We start from the raw sequence: 17,001 nt of genomic DNA on the forward strand, positions 1-17,001 counted from the left end.
AGATAACGAAATGTGAGGCTGGATGAACACAGCAGGCCCAGCAGCATCTCAGGAGCACAAAAGCTGACGTTTCGGGCCTAGACCCTTCATCAGAGAGGGAGATGGGGTGAGGGTTCTGGAATAAATAGGGACAGAGGGGGAGGTGGACTGAAGATGGAGAGAAAAGAACATAGGTGGAGAGGAGAGCATAGGTGGGGAGGTAGGGAGGGGATAGGTCAGTCCAGGGAAGACGGACAGGTCAAGGAGGTGGGATGAGGTTAGTAGGTAGGAGATGGAGGTGCGGCTTGGGGTGGGAGGAAGGGATGGGTGAGAGGAAGAACAGGTTAGGGAGGCAGAGACAGGTTGGGCTGGTTTTGGGATGCAGTGGGTGGGGGGGGGGAAGAGCTGGGCTGGTTGTGTGGTGCAGTGGGGGGAGGGACGAACTGGGCTGGTTTTGGGATGCAGTGGGGGAAGGGGAGATTTTGAAGCTGGTGAAGTCCACATTGATACCATTGGGCTGCAGGGTTCCCAAGCGGAATAGGAGTTGCTGTTCCTGCAACCTTCGGGTGGCATCATTGTGGCACTGCAGGAGGCCCATGATGGACATGTCATCTAAAGAATGGGAGGGGGAGTGGAAATGGTTTGCGACTGGGAGGTGCAGTTGCTTATTGCAAACCAAGCGGAGGTGTTCTGCAAAGCGGTCCCCAAGTCTCCACTTGGTTTCCCCAATGTAGAGGAAGCCACGCCGGGTACAGTGGATACAGTATACCACATTGGCAGATGTGCAGGTGAACCTCTGCTTAATGTGGAATGTCATCTTGGGGCCTGGGATAGGGGTGAGGGAGGTGGTGTGGGGGCAAGTGTAGCATTTCCTGTGGTTGCAGGGGAAGGTGCCGGGTGTGGTGGGGTTGGAGGGCAGTGTGGAGCGAACAAGGGAGTCACGGAGAGAGTGGTCTCTCCGGAAAGCAGACAGGGGTGGGGATGGAAAAATGTCTTGGGTGGTGGGATCGGATTGTAGATGGCGGAAGTGTCAGACGATGATACGTTGTATCCGGAGGTTGGTGGGGTGGTGTGTGAGAACAAGGGGGATCCTCTTTGGGCTGTTGTGGCAGGGGAGGGGTGTGAGGGATGTGTTGCGGGAAACGCGGTCAAGGGCGTTCTCGACCACTGTGGGGGGAAAGTTGCGGTCCTTGAAGAACTTGGACATCTCGGATGTGCGGGAGTGGAATGCCTCATTGTGGGAGCAGATGCGGCAGAGGCGGAGGAATTGGGAATAGGGGATGGAATTTTTGCAGGATGGTGGGTGGGAGGAGGTGTATTCTAGGTAGCTGTGGGAGTCGGTGGGCTTGAAATGGACATCAGTTACAAGCTGGTTGCCTGAGATGGAGGCTGAGAGATCTAGGAAGGTGAGGGATGTGCTGGAGATGGCCCAGGTGAACTGAAGGTTGGGGTGGAAGGTGTTGGTGAAGTGGATGAATATAGATCTTAATAATAATTTGAATATAGATCTTCAAGTTGTTAGATATGAAAAGGTTTAAGACATCAGATTATGGACCAGAAGGAACTTGTAAATATATCTCTGCAATCCAAGGGAAGGAAATTGTAATGAGCCAGTTGAATAAAAGCTTAAAGAATTCAGATAGGAGTGAAATTTCTCTGGAATTCATTCTTTGTTAGGCTGTTTATATGAAGATTTTTCTGTTTTTTTTGTAGACTCAAGTGAATATGTTTCTGTGACTAACCACCACAATAACCAATTGCAGAAATGAAATACCTGATCAATCAAACCTGGTTTCATTCAGGGATATAACATGTCCAGTATTCCATCAGTTATATCATTACATTAAGTAAGGCTACAATTTTTCTGTCATATATTCACCAGCAACTAAGTTACATTGGCCAAGAGTACCAACAAGATTTGGGGAGATACAGTTCATAAATTCATATTGGGGCTAGATCCAAATCAATTTCTAAAGCTACAAGGATAGTGTGTTATACAATTTTGCCTCTTCTTTGAGTAGTAGTCATGCATGGGAAAATATTGATTTTTTGCGCGGAAGCCTACCTTTGTATCGGATCATCAGTTGATTAACATCCAGATGCTGGTCTGGGATGCTGTCCTTGATTGATGATTGATCTTGCAGGTGTAAAGATCTTAGCTGTTCCTCAAATGAGTCTAACAACTTTCTGTTGTTTTCACCTTTAGCTCCCCAGAGTTCAGCATACTGGTTCAGCTTTCCAGTTCGTGCATAGGGACTTTTATCTTCCAAAACATATCTGGAATAACAATGAGGAAGTACACATCAGAGAATTGGTCATCACAGACATTATGAACTTTTCCCAGAAAATGAAATCACTGCTAACCCTCCCCACCAAAATATGTTTCCACTTTCCAATTCCAAGGGTTTAAAATTTCATTACCAAAATACTGTGGAAAAAATGATGGTTTGGAAAACTTACTTTCTTTTGTGAAAGATTTAAAACTTATTAAACTACAAACAGTCCAAAGTCTATTTACTGTCTACGCTACATTGGAAAGGTTTCTGTTATAACAGAGTCTGCTTAATATCACTGTATTAATCCTTACTTAAACCAGAACTATGACAGCAGAGTTTCTGGTTACATCTCAAGTGGTCCAGCTGGGATGAAGAAACCATCATGGGAAGACATGAAGATGGGTTAATATGCATTGTTAGTGAGCAGTTATTTGTCAGACATAATGAAATGTAATCCTCTCTTTTTTCCCCTACAAAATCAATGTCCTTAAATTTGATAGTTTGAGGCAAGTATACTGCCAATCTGAGCTGCCCAACAGATCATAAATGTCTTTTATTGCCGGAACCAGTTGATATCTGTATTGTAAAGATGCTGTATGTACAATAATATGACCACAAGGTCAGGTCACATACTTAGCTGGCAAAATACTAGGGTAAGAATCTAAATGTTTATAATCAACTGCTGAAAAAAAAGTTATCCACTCAGTGTGTGTAAAAACCATAAAACTAGCCTGATAATGATCAGGGTCATTTACTCTTTCAAAGACCCTAGTATGTTTCTCAAAATGCATTAAGACTCAATTTTATTTTCTTGCCTAAATAACAGTATTGTTTTACTGTGAAGGTCCCTTTCATTTTTAGCAACATGACTAAGGCAGATTATGTGGTCATTATCACATTGTGGACCTCCTTCTGTGAAATTGACTGTAATATAGGAAGTTCTACAACGTACATTTAAAATTATACCCCAAAAAGCATTTCATTGGTTTTAAAATGTTTTGGGATGTCTTCAAAGATGCCATATAAATTGGAGTGATTTCTTTTCTTTCCTGAGATTTTCACCAGTTTACCTGTTTTCATGTTGATATGCATTAAATTTTGACTTAGACATAATGGAGAAAGAGATATTTACTCAAACCATTAAAGCAATTTATAATTTAGTGTGAAATGCTTTAAGGTTGCCTTGAAGAAGCTCGTGGCTGAGACAATGAGGACTAAAATTACAGCACTGATGCGCTATCATAAAAAAACAGATTTGAGAAGTGGATTTGAGCATTTTAGCAACTGGGTCTTTTAGCCCTTGAACTCACCTCCTACTGTGAGCATTTTCAAATGGCACAGTCAATAATGCTTTCAACAAAGAAAATACTTCACAGAGAAAGAGGAAAAGTCAGATCTAAATGTTAACACTTCAATAAAACTGACCTACAGCTTTAAAACTGTTCTGCATAGCAATAAATGAGTCAGTGTGAAACTCAATTCTTTTCTGTCCTTGAGTCAAAATCCTGGAAATCCTTTCCTAACAGTACTGTGGGTATCCTCATCCCAAGGACCACAACATTCGAGAAAGCCATTTGTGACCATTATTCAGAGCAATTAGGGATGAGTATTAAATACTGAAATAAGTAAATCTTAGCCAGTGATAATGACAACCTAGTAAGATTTTTTTCAAAAAGACTTCTTTGATAGTCCCTCTTTACTACCTACGAGAATATGGGTACGGCTGCATGGAATGCTGATCCAAGTCACACACTATGTTTACTTGAGCATTTATCCCTGCTCCTTCATTACCACCAAGCCAAAAAAAAACTCATCAGTGCTCTGGCGTACACTCAGTATGTGGAGACAGGGTGGTAAAGAAGGCGGGAGGAGGGGATGGCTTGATGCTCGGGGGTGGGGTCATGATCCAGAGGGTGGCAGGAGGTGGTGTCGGAGAGTTGGCATCTGGCCTCAGCAATGTGGAGGTCAGTGCGCCATACAACAATTGCACCTCCCTTGTCTGCGGGTTTGATGGTGAGGATGGGATTGGAGCAGAGGGAGCGGAGGGCAGCACGTTCTGCAGAGGAGAGGGTGGAGTGGGTGAGAGGGGTGGAGAGGTTGAGGCGATTGATATCTCGACAGCAGCTGGTGATGAAGAGGTTGAGGGGGGCTAGGACCCCTTGGGGTGGTGTCCAGGAGGATCACTTGAGTTGGAGGCGGGTGAAGGGGTCAGTGGAGGGAGGGTTAGGCTCCCGGTTAGAGAAGTAAGCATGGAGGCGGAGGCGGCAGACAAACTGCTCGATGTCCAAACGTGACTGGTATTCGTTGATGTGTGGGTGGAGGGTCTAGGCCCGAAACGTCAGCTATTGTGCTCCTAAGATGCTGCTTGGCCTGCTGTGTTCCTCCAGCTCCAGACTTTGTTATCCCGTGGTAAAGAAGGCATTTAGCACACTTGCCTTCATTGCTCAGACCACGGAGCGTAAGAGTTGGGACATCATGTTGCAGTTGTACAAGGTGTTGATTAGGCCACTTTTGTAGTACAGAGTACAATTCTGGTCAACCTGCTATAGAAAGGATATTATTAAATTGGGGAGGGTGCAGAAAAGATTTACCAGGATGTTACCTGGACTTGAGGGTGAGAATCATAAGTTAAGTTTGGATAGGCTGTGACTTCTTTTCATTGGAGCATAGAATATTGAGGAGTAATAGAGGTTTATAAAATCAAATGGCAAATGGGACTGGTTTAGTTTGGCATGAAAGAGTTGGAGAGAAGGGTCTGTTTCCGTGCTGTACAACTCTAATTCAAGAAGGCAGCCAACCACCATCACCTGAACAGCAACTAGGAACAGACAGAAGATTACTGCCTTGCTAGTGATGGCCAAATCCAGAGAATGAAACAGCAGAAAATATTGCAGGACTATGTTTCTAGAGTCTGAGGTTCTCATTCCTGGCACAAAGAATATTAATTAACCCTCTCATTTTATAGTAGTTTATTACTACCACATTGCTATTCTGCTCTTCCATGACTGCCCTACAGATAGTTTTCAGATTCCTGGTGCCTTGGATTGCATTGTGGCTGTCATCCCTGAAGCATTTCTCCTTGTTCTCAAAGAAAGCAAATGCTGTTGGCCAGGGCCAGTGTCTACAGGACGTTCTTCTCTTGTAAATCTCTACTACTCAGCCCCTATATTTGTCATGCCCCCCCAGTACTTGAAACTGCCTCCTCTTAGAATGTGATGATATTCTGCATAAAACTGTCCTTCACCTTCTCTATATTTCAGAGTCTCTCCAACATGCACTCCAGTGCAATGACTTCAGCTGGAGAGGAATGGGACGGATACATCTTCCACAAGTTTGCTCAGCACTGTATCATTGTCCATAAACAAAGAACAAAGAAACCTACAGCACAGGAACAGGCCCTTCGGCCGTCCAAGCCTGCGCCGATCAAGATCCTCTGTCTAACCTGTCATCTATTTTCTAACGGTCTGTGTCCATTTGCTCCCTGCCCATCCATGTACCTGTCCAAATATATCTTAAAAGACGCTAACGCGTCTGCGTCTACCACTTCCGCTGGCAATGCGTTCCAGGCACCCACCACCCTCTGTGTAAAGAACTTTCCACGCATATCTCCCTTAAACTATCCTCCTCTCACTTTGAACTCATGACCCCTAGTAATTGAGTCCCCCACTCTGGGAAAAAGCTTTTTGCTATCCACCCTGTCTATACCACTCATGATTTTGTAGACCTCAATCAGGTCCGCCCTCAATCTCCATCTTTCTAATGAAAATAGTCCTAATCTTCTCAACCTCTCTTCATAGCTAGCACCCTCCATACCAAGCAACATCCTGGTGAACCTCCTCAGCACCCTCTCCAAAGCATCCACATCCTTTTGGTAATGTGGTGACCAGAACTGTACGCAGTATTCTAAATGTGGCTGAACCAAAGTCCTATACAACTGCCAACTCTTGTACTCAATACCCTGCCCAATGAAGGAAAGCATGCCATATGCCTTTTTGACCACCCTATTGACCTGCGTTGTCACCTTCAGGGAACAATGGACCTGAACATCCAGATCTCTCCGTGCATCAATTTTCCCCAGGACTTTTCCATTTACTGTATGAATGCCTTCATCTGCAGGCCAGATGCACAACCAATTCTGCCATATTTTCATCTGTGATTTTTCCAAGTTAAATCATCAGTTTAACTAGAAAAACTCTACATTTCAGACTGCACATATATTTTCCTGGTTCAAGCTTAAAGTATCCTCCTAGCTTTGACAGCACAGAAAGTAAAACTCATCAATCAACCATCTGCCTTCTTGCCCAATTAATAACTCTAGCCTTGCTGTCCGCCATTCCCCCTCTCAAACCGTTCCTCATTCTATATAGATTCGAATAATTCTTCTTCCTTTATTCACCAAATTGCCTGAGTTAATTAAGTTCTCTGAAAAGTGTACTCTGTTGAGCTGAATTTTGTGCTTGCATTGTTAAATGTATAAAATAATCACTTTTCACACAGTTTTATGGATGTGAAGATTCTTTTGTTCATCTTTGCAAGCTGAAGACAATTAGCATAAAAAAACTCAATATTAATCTAAGTGCTATTACAAGTAAGCAGGTGACAAGGTGAGATCTATTCCCAGCCACAGGCTGCATTCAGAATCCAGAGCACATAAGCAGGTAAAATGGCTGAATGAATTGCACAAATTTTGTGACTGGCTAAAATCAAAGCTAAATTCTGTAAATTGATAGGAAGAGTCTTTGTGAGGTTGCAAAAAAAATGTAGTTCACAATTACTTAAACTAGCATGGTAGTCCTTTGTCCTGTTACAACGTAAACAACGCTTACCTAGTCATAGTAAGTGCATCTTCCAGGAAGTACTGAGCCACTGGAAAAGTATGACCTAAAATACCAAAATGATAAAAATTAAGTATTTTTACTTTCACTTATTTATACCATTTTGACTTTTACAATTTTTTTTGTCCTTTGTGTTACAGAACCTGTGAATTCATATTTCCATCTTTGAAATAAGAGCTCAGCAACTGTTTGTAAATGTCAGACATATCTTCACAGTCACTTCACAAATAAAAAGTGTGAAAGGTGGTGAGCTGTCTTCTTGAACCCCTGCATTTCATGTGCTATAGATAAACCCACAATGCCATTAAAAGAGGAATTCCAGGATTTTGATCAAGTCACAGTGAAGGAACAGAGGCATGTTCCGAAGTCAGGATGGTGAGTGGCCTCAAGGGGAATTTGTAGGTGGTGGTGTTCCCATGTATCTGCTGCTCTTGTTCTTCCAGATAGAAGTAATCATGGTACTGGGTGGTGGATGTCTAAACAGCCTTAGTGAATTTCTGCAGTGTAGCTTGTAGATAGTACACACTGCTGCTACTGAGTGTAAGTGGTGGAGCGAGTGGATACCTGTGGATGTGGTGCCTATCAAGAGGGCTGCTTTGTTCTAGATAGTGTCAAACTTCTTGAGTGTCGTTCTAAGGTACAATCATAGTCTGAGAAATTAAAGCATACAACATCACAAGAAGTAGAACGAGCAAGTAAATCACAATGAAGAATAAGTAAGTGATTCAGCCCATCATGTCATCACTGGTTCTCAAAACGAGCATTATGTCTTGGTGTCATTCTCCCATCTTTTCACTGTAACTTTGCACATTAAATCTATTTAGATTAACACCTAATGCCATATTGATTGCCTCAAATAAGCATGCCTTCATCCACACTTCCAGGCAAACTTATTTCCTCATATCACATTTGCTTCTTTTGCAAATTATTTTTAATCTGTACCTTCATATTCTCATTCCATTTAAAACCAAGAACAATTTCTCCCTTTTCTACTCCCTCCAGACTGCACATGATTTAGAAAATTTACACTAGATCTTCTTTTAGCCCTCTCTTTTCCAAGGAAAACCAGTCTCAACTTCTCCAATCTACCTTTATTACTGAAGTTTCTCACCCCTAGAATCGTTCTCATAAACCTCTTTAGCATCCTCTCCAATGCATTCACATCCTTGATGAAACATTGGACCCAGAATTGTATCAATCACCGAAGGTCCAACGAGTGTTGTATAAATTATTCAGATGATATTTAATTTTGTTCTAAAGAATTCATTTTGCAAGGCTCTTGATACATTTTTGAAAGATGTACTCAAAGTATTCCTTTAAGAATTTACCTGAATCCAGTTCTAACTACACTTCTTGAACAGAATTCAAAAATATAATTGTTTGGCTGAATCAACTTATGTTGGTGTTCTCCCATGAGCAGCAATCTTAATTCTATGTACCTAAATAGCTCTTGAGTTTAGGCATCGGTTTTCCTTCAACTACCTGTCCTAAAATGTAGACATCGTCTGATTCAATCACCAATTTTAATACTGGATTTCACAGTCTTATAAACCACCATATACTTACGTTTCTCTCCTTCACGAATTTAATATCATACTAATGTTCCTTTGTTTTAGATTCTCAGCCAATCTGACTCTATAAAACACATCAGATCATCCTGAAGACTAGGGTTGGAGTACTGCGTGCAGTCTTGGATTCCAAACAATAGTAAGAATATTGAGGTTATAGAGAGGATAAAGCACTGATTCAATAAGGTGCTGCCTTGTGTCAGGAAATAGACAAAATGAGACATTTAAATTGGGGCTCTACAACAAATGGTCTTGGTCAGGAACAACAGTTTGTCACAACGCAAAGCTCTCTCTATATTGCTTCATAAAGAGGCCTACCTGGAGATCAGATACCTTGTAATTGGCGTGCAATATTTTCAATTTCCATATCAGTTATCACTTGATCTATCACAGTGAAATTGTCAACTTAGGTTCATAATACACAGTTTGCACTATGGCTGTGAAGAATTGGATTGCAAGAGTCCAAAGTTATTTCAATATCCTTCCAAGTTTAAGATAAAGACTTTGATCTCCAATTGAAAGAAGTCCTTAATCTAACAGACATTTTTCATATTTTATCTCCAAAACAAAGCAGCATTCCCAAAAATCTGTGCTAAACTCTCTCTGCTTAAAATTTAAACCTCCTCCCTCACGCTCCTTCTTTAACTTTCTTAAAACCTTTCTCTTTGACCAATCTTTGGTCGTTTGCCTAAATATCTTGGTTCAGTGTTCAGATTTTTTTTCATAACATTCCTGTGAATTGCCTTAGAATATTTTATCAGATTAAATGAAATTACTGATTTAAAAGATCAGTCAGAAGGGGGCCACAAAATGTCCTTGGCAAGTACGATCAAAAAGAATGCAAAGGCACTTTATACATATATTAGGAGCAAGAGGGTAACTAGAAAAAGGTCTATTCAAGGACAAAGAAGGGAATTTACAGGTGGAGCCAGAGGAAGTGGGTAAGTTCTTTATTGACTACTTCACAGCAGTATTCACCAAGAGATGGAACATGGATTACCGTAGTTAGGGAGGGACATGTTGATACTAAGGAGACGGATATGTTGGATGTCTTGAAAAACACTAAGGTAAGTAAGTCCCCATGAACTTATGGCGCTATCCTGAGATACTGAAGTAGGCAAGAGAGGAGATTGCTGGGGTCTTGGCAGAGACCTTTGTATCCTCTTTGGCTACAGGCAATGTCCCAGAAGACTGGAGAATAGCCAATGTTGCTCTTTTGTTAAGAAGGGCAACAGCAATAATCCAGGCAATTTTAGGCCCATGAATCTTACATCTGTTGCAAGGAAATTATTGCAGAAGATGCTTAAGGACAGGATTTACTCGCATTTGGAGAAGAATATACTTATTAGGGATAGTCAGCATGGATATGGAAATCTTGTCTCATAAACTTCATTGAGATTTTTAAGCAAGTGATGAAGATAGGGCACTGGATGTTGTGTGCATGGACCAAAGCATTTGACAAGGTCCTTCTTGGCAGGATGATCCAAAAGATTAAGTTGCATGGGATCCATAGTGAGTTGGCAAGTTTGATACAAAATTGACTTGGGCATAGAAGACAGAAAGTAGTTTGAAGTGTGATTCTCCATTTAGAGATCTGTGGCCAATAACTTTCCACAAGGATCAATGCTGGGACCTCCGTTCTTTGTAACATATAAAAATTATTTGGATGTAGGTCATCTGATTAGAAAGTTTGCTGATGACATGAAAATTGTGGAGCTGTGGATAGTAGCAAGATTATCAAAGGATACATCAGAATATAAATCAATGGAAATGTTGGGCAGAGAAAAAACAGACGCAATTTAATCAGACAAGTGTGAGGCGATGCATTTTGGGAGGTCAAATGCAAGAGGCAAGTATACAGTTATTGGAGGACCCTTAGGAGCACAGATATACAGAGGGATCATGGGAACCAAGTCCATGTCTCCTTGAATATGACAACATAAGTGGATAAGCTGGTAAAGGAAGCATACAGCATGCCTGTCTTCATCGGTTGGGGCACTGAGTATAAAAGTTTGCAGGTCAGGTTGCAGCTGTATAAAATATTAGCTGGACCACATTTGGAATAGTGTGCAGTTCTGGTCATCAGACTATAAGAAAAATGTGGAGGTTTTGGAGAGGGTGCAGAAGGGGTTTACAAGAATGTTGCTTGGATTGGAGTGTATTTGCTATAAGGAGAGATTGAACAAACTTGGATTGTTTTCACTACAGCGCCAGAGGCGGTGGGGCAATCTGACAGAAACATACAAAACTATGAAAGGCATGGATAGGATGGATAATCAGAGTCTTTTTCCCAATGTGGAAATGCCAAACACTACCAGGGAAAAGGTTTAAGATGAGATATGTTCAAGGGAGACATGCAAGGAGAGTTTTTTTCCCCCCTCACACAGAGATGGGTACGTGCTTAGAATATGCTGCCAGGGAAGGTGGCAGAAGCAGATATCCTTAGTAAAGTTTAAAAGGCATTTACACAGACATATGAATAGGCAGGCAACAGACACATACGGACCATTTGCAGGCATATGGAATTATTTCAAAATGGCATCATGGTCAGCTTGAACATGGTGGGCTGCAGGGCCAGTTCCTGTGTTGTGCTGTTCTATGTATCTTTCATTTCAAACTAAAGATATAGTTTCTTACCCATATTTATTCAACAAAAAGTCTCAATAATTTTCTGTTCAATATATGCCTTTTAATGTCCTGTACAATCTGCTCTGAGGTCATGGGGAATGGTAATGACAGTAGAAAATGATCACAAGAAGATTCACAACAGCACATGGGATAATTTGCCTCCGTCCCTTCTCTGCTTTGTTACTGAGTGGTCAGGGTGTTATGTTGCTTATGGTGCTAACATTTCCATTTTGGGAATGGCATATAACAAATTGGAATCTTGCTAGAAATGGGGAGAGAGAAGATATAAACACCTGGAACATACCTATTATATCATACTTTGAATTAAAACAAATAGTTCATACATGTACTATTCATGAACGTGGAACTCATGTAATTGTTAAGAAGTTAATGGACGTAGCTTTAGAACAAATGTTTATGTTATGCAGAGCAATACTACCTGGAATATGAATACTGGGGCAAGAATTGAAGTACTCTGTAAATAACTGTGCATTCAGAGTTGCACTCATCAGGATAATGCGCAGATCATGCCGAGCCACAATCAGATCCTTCAGCACCAACAACAAAAAGTCACTACAACAGAAACAACTTGGATTGAAATCAGGTTATAACACGAGGTAAAGATGCACATACGAATTAAACAAAAGTTGGCCATAAAAACAGAGCACAAAAATACAACAAATAATTAATTGGCAGAACTGTCAAAGCTCTCTGCAATCATGGAAAGTTTTCTTACCCCATTAGCCCAACATTTAAGCCAGTGCTAAAAAAAATCAAGAACTTGATATTTCAATCACTTTACTATCACTTAATTAGAGATAGGCCACAGATAACAAGATATACCAAAGAATTATAAGAACCATTTAAAGGATCAGTCTGTAAGAATATCTTTCCATGTCAGTCTTTCTCATATGTCCATTTATTTGCAGTATTCAATAATATATTTAGTAACACATACAGGAATTAAGATATACCATCATATTATTCTGTGCTATTTCTAACAAAGAACTTAACTATAAAATGTAGACACAGGCTGTGTATTAATACTTATCACAATATAGGAAGAGGTTGAATAGGCTGAGGCTTTCTTCTCTGGAGTGTCAGAGACGGAGGGGTGACCTTATAGAGGTTTATTAAATCATGAGAGGCATGGATAGGGTGAATAGCTGAGGTCTTTTCCTAGGGTGGGAGGTCCAAAACTAGAGGGCATAGGTTTAAGGTGAGAAGGGAAAGATTTAAAAGGGACCTGAGGGGTAACATTTTCACAGAGAGGATGGTGCGTGTGTGGAATGAGCTGCCAGAGGAAATGGTGGAGGCTGGCACAATTACAACATTTAAAGACACCTGGATGGGTATATTAATAGAGGCATTTAGAAGGATATGGGCCAAATGCTGGACAATGGAAATAGGTCAAACTGGGATGTCTGGTCAGCACCGACAAGTTCCACGCTCTATGACTTTATTACTCGCACCTCACCTCTGGAATTCCACTGTTTTGTCATTATTTGAACGAAGGCTGTAATGAGATCAGGAGCCAAGAGGCCTTGGCAGAACCCAAACGGGGCATCGCTGAGCACGTAATGCTTGGTAGTACTGTTGATGACACCTTCCATCATTTTACTGATGAGGCTGTAGTCGGCCAGGGTGGGTTTGTCCTGCTTTTTGTGTACGGGAGATACTTGGAGGCAATTTTCCATATCATTTAGTAGATGCCAACGTTGTTTTGGAATAGCTTGGCAAGGGAAGAGGTAAATTCTGAAACACAAATTGTCAGTACTATTCCTGGAATATCGCCAGGTCTCATTGTCTTTGCAGTATCCAGTGTTTGTCATTGTTTCTTGATAACACATGGAATGAACTGAATTCACTGAAGATTAGTATCTTTGATGCAGGGAACTACTACAGGAAGCAGAGATGGATCAACCGGTCAGCACTTCTGGCTGAAAATTCCTTCAAATGATTCAGCAAGTAGTCCTATTTAGTTGTTTCACCAATTGGACACTTCATTTTCAGGTCTGCCAGGGTGCTGCTCCTGGCATGCCCTCCTGCACCCTCCATTGAACCAAGGTTGATCCCCTGGCCTGATGATAATGGTTGAGTAGGGGATATGGTGGGCGATGAGGTTACAAATTGTGTTGGAGTATAACGCTGCTGCTGTTGATGGCCCACAGTACTTCGTGTCCTGAGTTGCTAGATTGGTTGTAATGTCCGTTCTATTTAGAACAGTGATAGTGCCACGCAACATGAGACAGGATACTCTCACTGTGTAGCTGGGACTTGATCTCCACAAGGATTGTGCAGTGGTCACTCTTACCAATACTGTCATGGACAAGTGTATCTGCAGCCAGCAGATTGGTGAGGATGAGGTCAAGTAGGTTTTCCCCCTTGTTGGTTTCCTCACCACTTGCTGCAGACCTGGTCTGGCAGATATGTCAGAAAGGGCCCAAGCAGCTCGATCGCTAACACTGCCGCTGAGCCACTCTTGGTGGTGGACTTTGAAATCCCCTACCCAGAGGACATTTAGCCTTTGCACCCTCAGTACTTCCTCCACGTGTTAGTCAACATGGAGGAGTACTGATTCATCAGCAGAGAGGGTACAGTACGTGGAACATGGTCCGAGGCTTCCTTGTCCATGTTCAACCCGAAGCCATGAGACTGCACAGGATCTACAGTCAATGTTGTATACCTCTCAAGCACATTACCACTGTGTCACCACTTCTGCCTATGGGACAGGACATATCCAGGGATGGTGATGGTGGTGTCTGGGACACAATCACACTCATAGGATCGTACCATATGATAAAGTTAGGTGTTGCTTGACTAGCCTATGAGACAGCTTTCCCACTTTTGGCAATAGCCCCCAGATATTAGTAAGGAGGGCTTTGTAGGGTCGACAGGACTGTTTCCGCCATTGTCTTTTCTAGTACCAAGGTCAATGTTAACTGGAATTTCCAGTTTCATATCTTTTTTGAGACTTTGTAGCATCTGATACAAATGCGTGTCTTGCTAGGCCATTTCACAAGGCAGGTGAGTCAACCACATTACTGTGGGTCTGCAGTCACATGTAGGCCATACTAGGTGAGGATGGTAGATTTCTTTCTCTGAAGAACATTAGTGAGACAGACCGGTTTTACTGAAAATCAACAATAGTTTCATGATTATCAGTAGATTCTTAATTCCAGACTTTTTTTATTGAATTCACATTCGATCACCCGCTGTGGTTGAATTCAAACCCAGGTTCCCAGAACATTAGCTGAGTTTCTGGATTACTAGTCAAGAGTTAATAGCACTAGGCTAACTGTAGTCAAAGTTAGAAGCATTGTAAGGTAGGACATCAATGGATATTTGTGAAGTTACGTGTGTTAGGGAATCAAGACTTAAATGCAGGATATTTTAGTAGTGAAGTTTTAGGGAATTATGAGGTGGTGGTCTTGGTTAGTTAGAATATGGATTTGAAATTCAACTTCGGATCAAACGGGATATAAATTGCATGTTTTAGACTGAGCAGCAATCAGAGAGCCAGACATAACCAAAGGGGAGGACACAAAATTGACAGAAACAACGTTATTCTAAGTTGGATGAAGTTGTTGTCCATTAATAATTTGATGTTGGGGGACAAGTAAATGGAGTACTAACAGAAGGATGAAACTTGGGCCCACTACTATACATATGCTATGCTGTTGTTTGGGGTACACAAGGATCCTCCCTTTTAAATGACCAGGTATGAGGGCAGGAAAAGGAAGCATTATTGGCTGTGCACTGGGACAGGTAGACATTGAACCAAGTGAGATTTGTGTTACGGAAGTAATAGAGGAGAGGTCCTAAAGAAACATTGAATGGTCTACTATATGAAGACAAAGGAACAACTAGAGGAGATGTGATAGTATCAAGCTTTCAAAAGCTCTTGATCAATGAAAGATTCTATGAAAACTGAGCACCAGCTCACTGTTGACCTATTGGGTTCAGCACTATTTCCAAACACATTGTCATAGCAACAGCTATCATGAACAAATGTAAGTAAAACACGTGAAAACATGAGCTTTTTTTATTACCTCCACAAGATGGAGATAAAGAGCTTAATCAGAAACCTCCTTTACTGTTCTTTTTTGATCAAGATCATTTCACCTAGTTGAGGGATTTAAAAAAGTAAGTAATCTTTATTCATTGACCCCCAACTTCAATCATTAGAACTAACTGTGTGAAGTGTTCCTAGTTGATCCAAACTTCTCATTACTCATTCTGGCTTTGATTCCTTGGGGATAAAGGGAGAAATACTGTCAAGGATGTGCTTGTGCTTCCTTCTGCACCCAAAATCCAAGCTAAGATCGGGAGAAGCACACATAAGAACACAGAGTAACCAAGGTTCTCTGTTACACATAAGTCACTGTTGAAAAGATATCCATAAAACCATATGAAGGAGGAACAGAAGTCAGCCATTCATTCCCTCCCGCCTGGTCGCCATTCAATAGGACCATGGCTGATCCAACATTCCTCACATTCACTTTCCCGAGTTTTACCCATAATCCTAGATTCACCAGAATCTACCTACTTAGCCTTAAATATACACAAAGATTCTGTCCCCACAGCTCCTTATGGCAAGGAGTTACAAAGACTCTCAAACCTGAGAGAAAAAATTGCTCCTCATCTCGGTCTTAAATTGGCATTCCTTTATTGTGAGACTATGCCCTCTTCCTTGACTTTCCCATGAGGGGAAACATCCTCTCAGCAATTACTGTGTCAAGCCCCTTAAGAATCTTTTTGATTCAATGAGATCACCTCTCATCCATCTAAACTCCAGTGAGTACAGTCCCAACCTGTTCAGCCTAACTCACAAGACAATTCCTCTAGACAGGGATCAGAGTGAACCTTCTCTGAACTGCCTCCAATGGAATAATAACTTTCCTAAGTAAGGGGACCAAAACTGCTCTCGGTACTCTACATGTGGTCTCATCAGCACTTTCTACAGTTACAGTCCCTACTCTCATACTCCAAACCCCTTGAAATAAAAGCCAACATTCTGTTAGCCCTCCTGCTGCACCTGTGTGACAGCTTAATGTGATTTGTGCACAAGTAGCTCCAAGTCGCTATGGGTTGCAGCTTTCTGCATTTTTTCTCCATTTAAATGATACTGTTCTTCTGTTCTCCCTTCCAAAATGAACAACTTCACATTTTCTCACGTTATATTCTATTTGCTCATTTACTTCACCTACAAATATCTCTCTGTAAACGGTTTATACCTCTCTCAGATACAAGCCATCATTGGCCAGGGAATTTAACTGTTTTTAGCCCCATTAGTTTGTCTAATAGTACTTCTCTAGTGAGTAGATAGTATTTAATTCCTCCCCTGTACTCCATTGTAAAGACTGATGCAAATATTTGTTTAGCTTCTCTGTCATTTCCTTTTCCCCAAAACACACCCCCCAGATTCATTTTCTCAGTTTACTTTGACTTATCTCTTCCTTTTTATGCAATAAAAGAAGATCTTATTGTCAGTTTTTATATTCCTCACCGGTTCACCCTTGTGGTTTACTTGCTCAATTTATTATCTTTTAAGTCCTCCTTTGCTGGATTCTAAATTTACTGAGTCTTCAGGGCTATCACTGACCTTCGCCTTCTTTATATGCTTTTCCTTTCAATCTTATACTCTACTTAACTTCTTTGGTTAGCTGTGGTTGGTTTGTCCCTCTCAGAATCTTTCCTCCTTACTGGAATGTA

The 17,001-nt window shown here is 41.4% G+C and overlaps 1 protein-coding gene across 7 annotated transcripts in view; it reads right to left on the reverse strand.

Annotated features, from left to right (window-relative positions):
* Positions 1-17,001, reverse strand: part of dhx57 (DEAH (Asp-Glu-Ala-Asp/His) box polypeptide 57) — a 118,437-nt gene that overhangs the window by 48,600 nt on the left and 52,836 nt on the right. For all 7 annotated transcript variants that reach the window (XM_048536123.2, XM_048536125.2, XM_048536124.2 and 4 more), the window contains exons 10-12: positions 11,726-11,859; positions 7,082-7,136; positions 2,045-2,256 (exon numbers count right to left, since the gene is read on the reverse strand). In XM_048536123.2, the coding sequence (XP_048392080.2) occupies positions 2,045-2,256; positions 7,082-7,136; positions 11,726-11,859 (401 nt within the window). The remainder of the gene's footprint in view (positions 1-2,044; positions 2,257-7,081; positions 7,137-11,725; positions 11,860-17,001) is intronic.

This window comes from Stegostoma tigrinum, chromosome 9 (assembly GCF_030684315.1).
Source record: "Stegostoma tigrinum isolate sSteTig4 chromosome 9, sSteTig4.hap1, whole genome shotgun sequence".
Classification (NCBI taxonomy): Eukaryota; Metazoa; Chordata; class Chondrichthyes; order Orectolobiformes; family Stegostomatidae; genus Stegostoma; species Stegostoma tigrinum.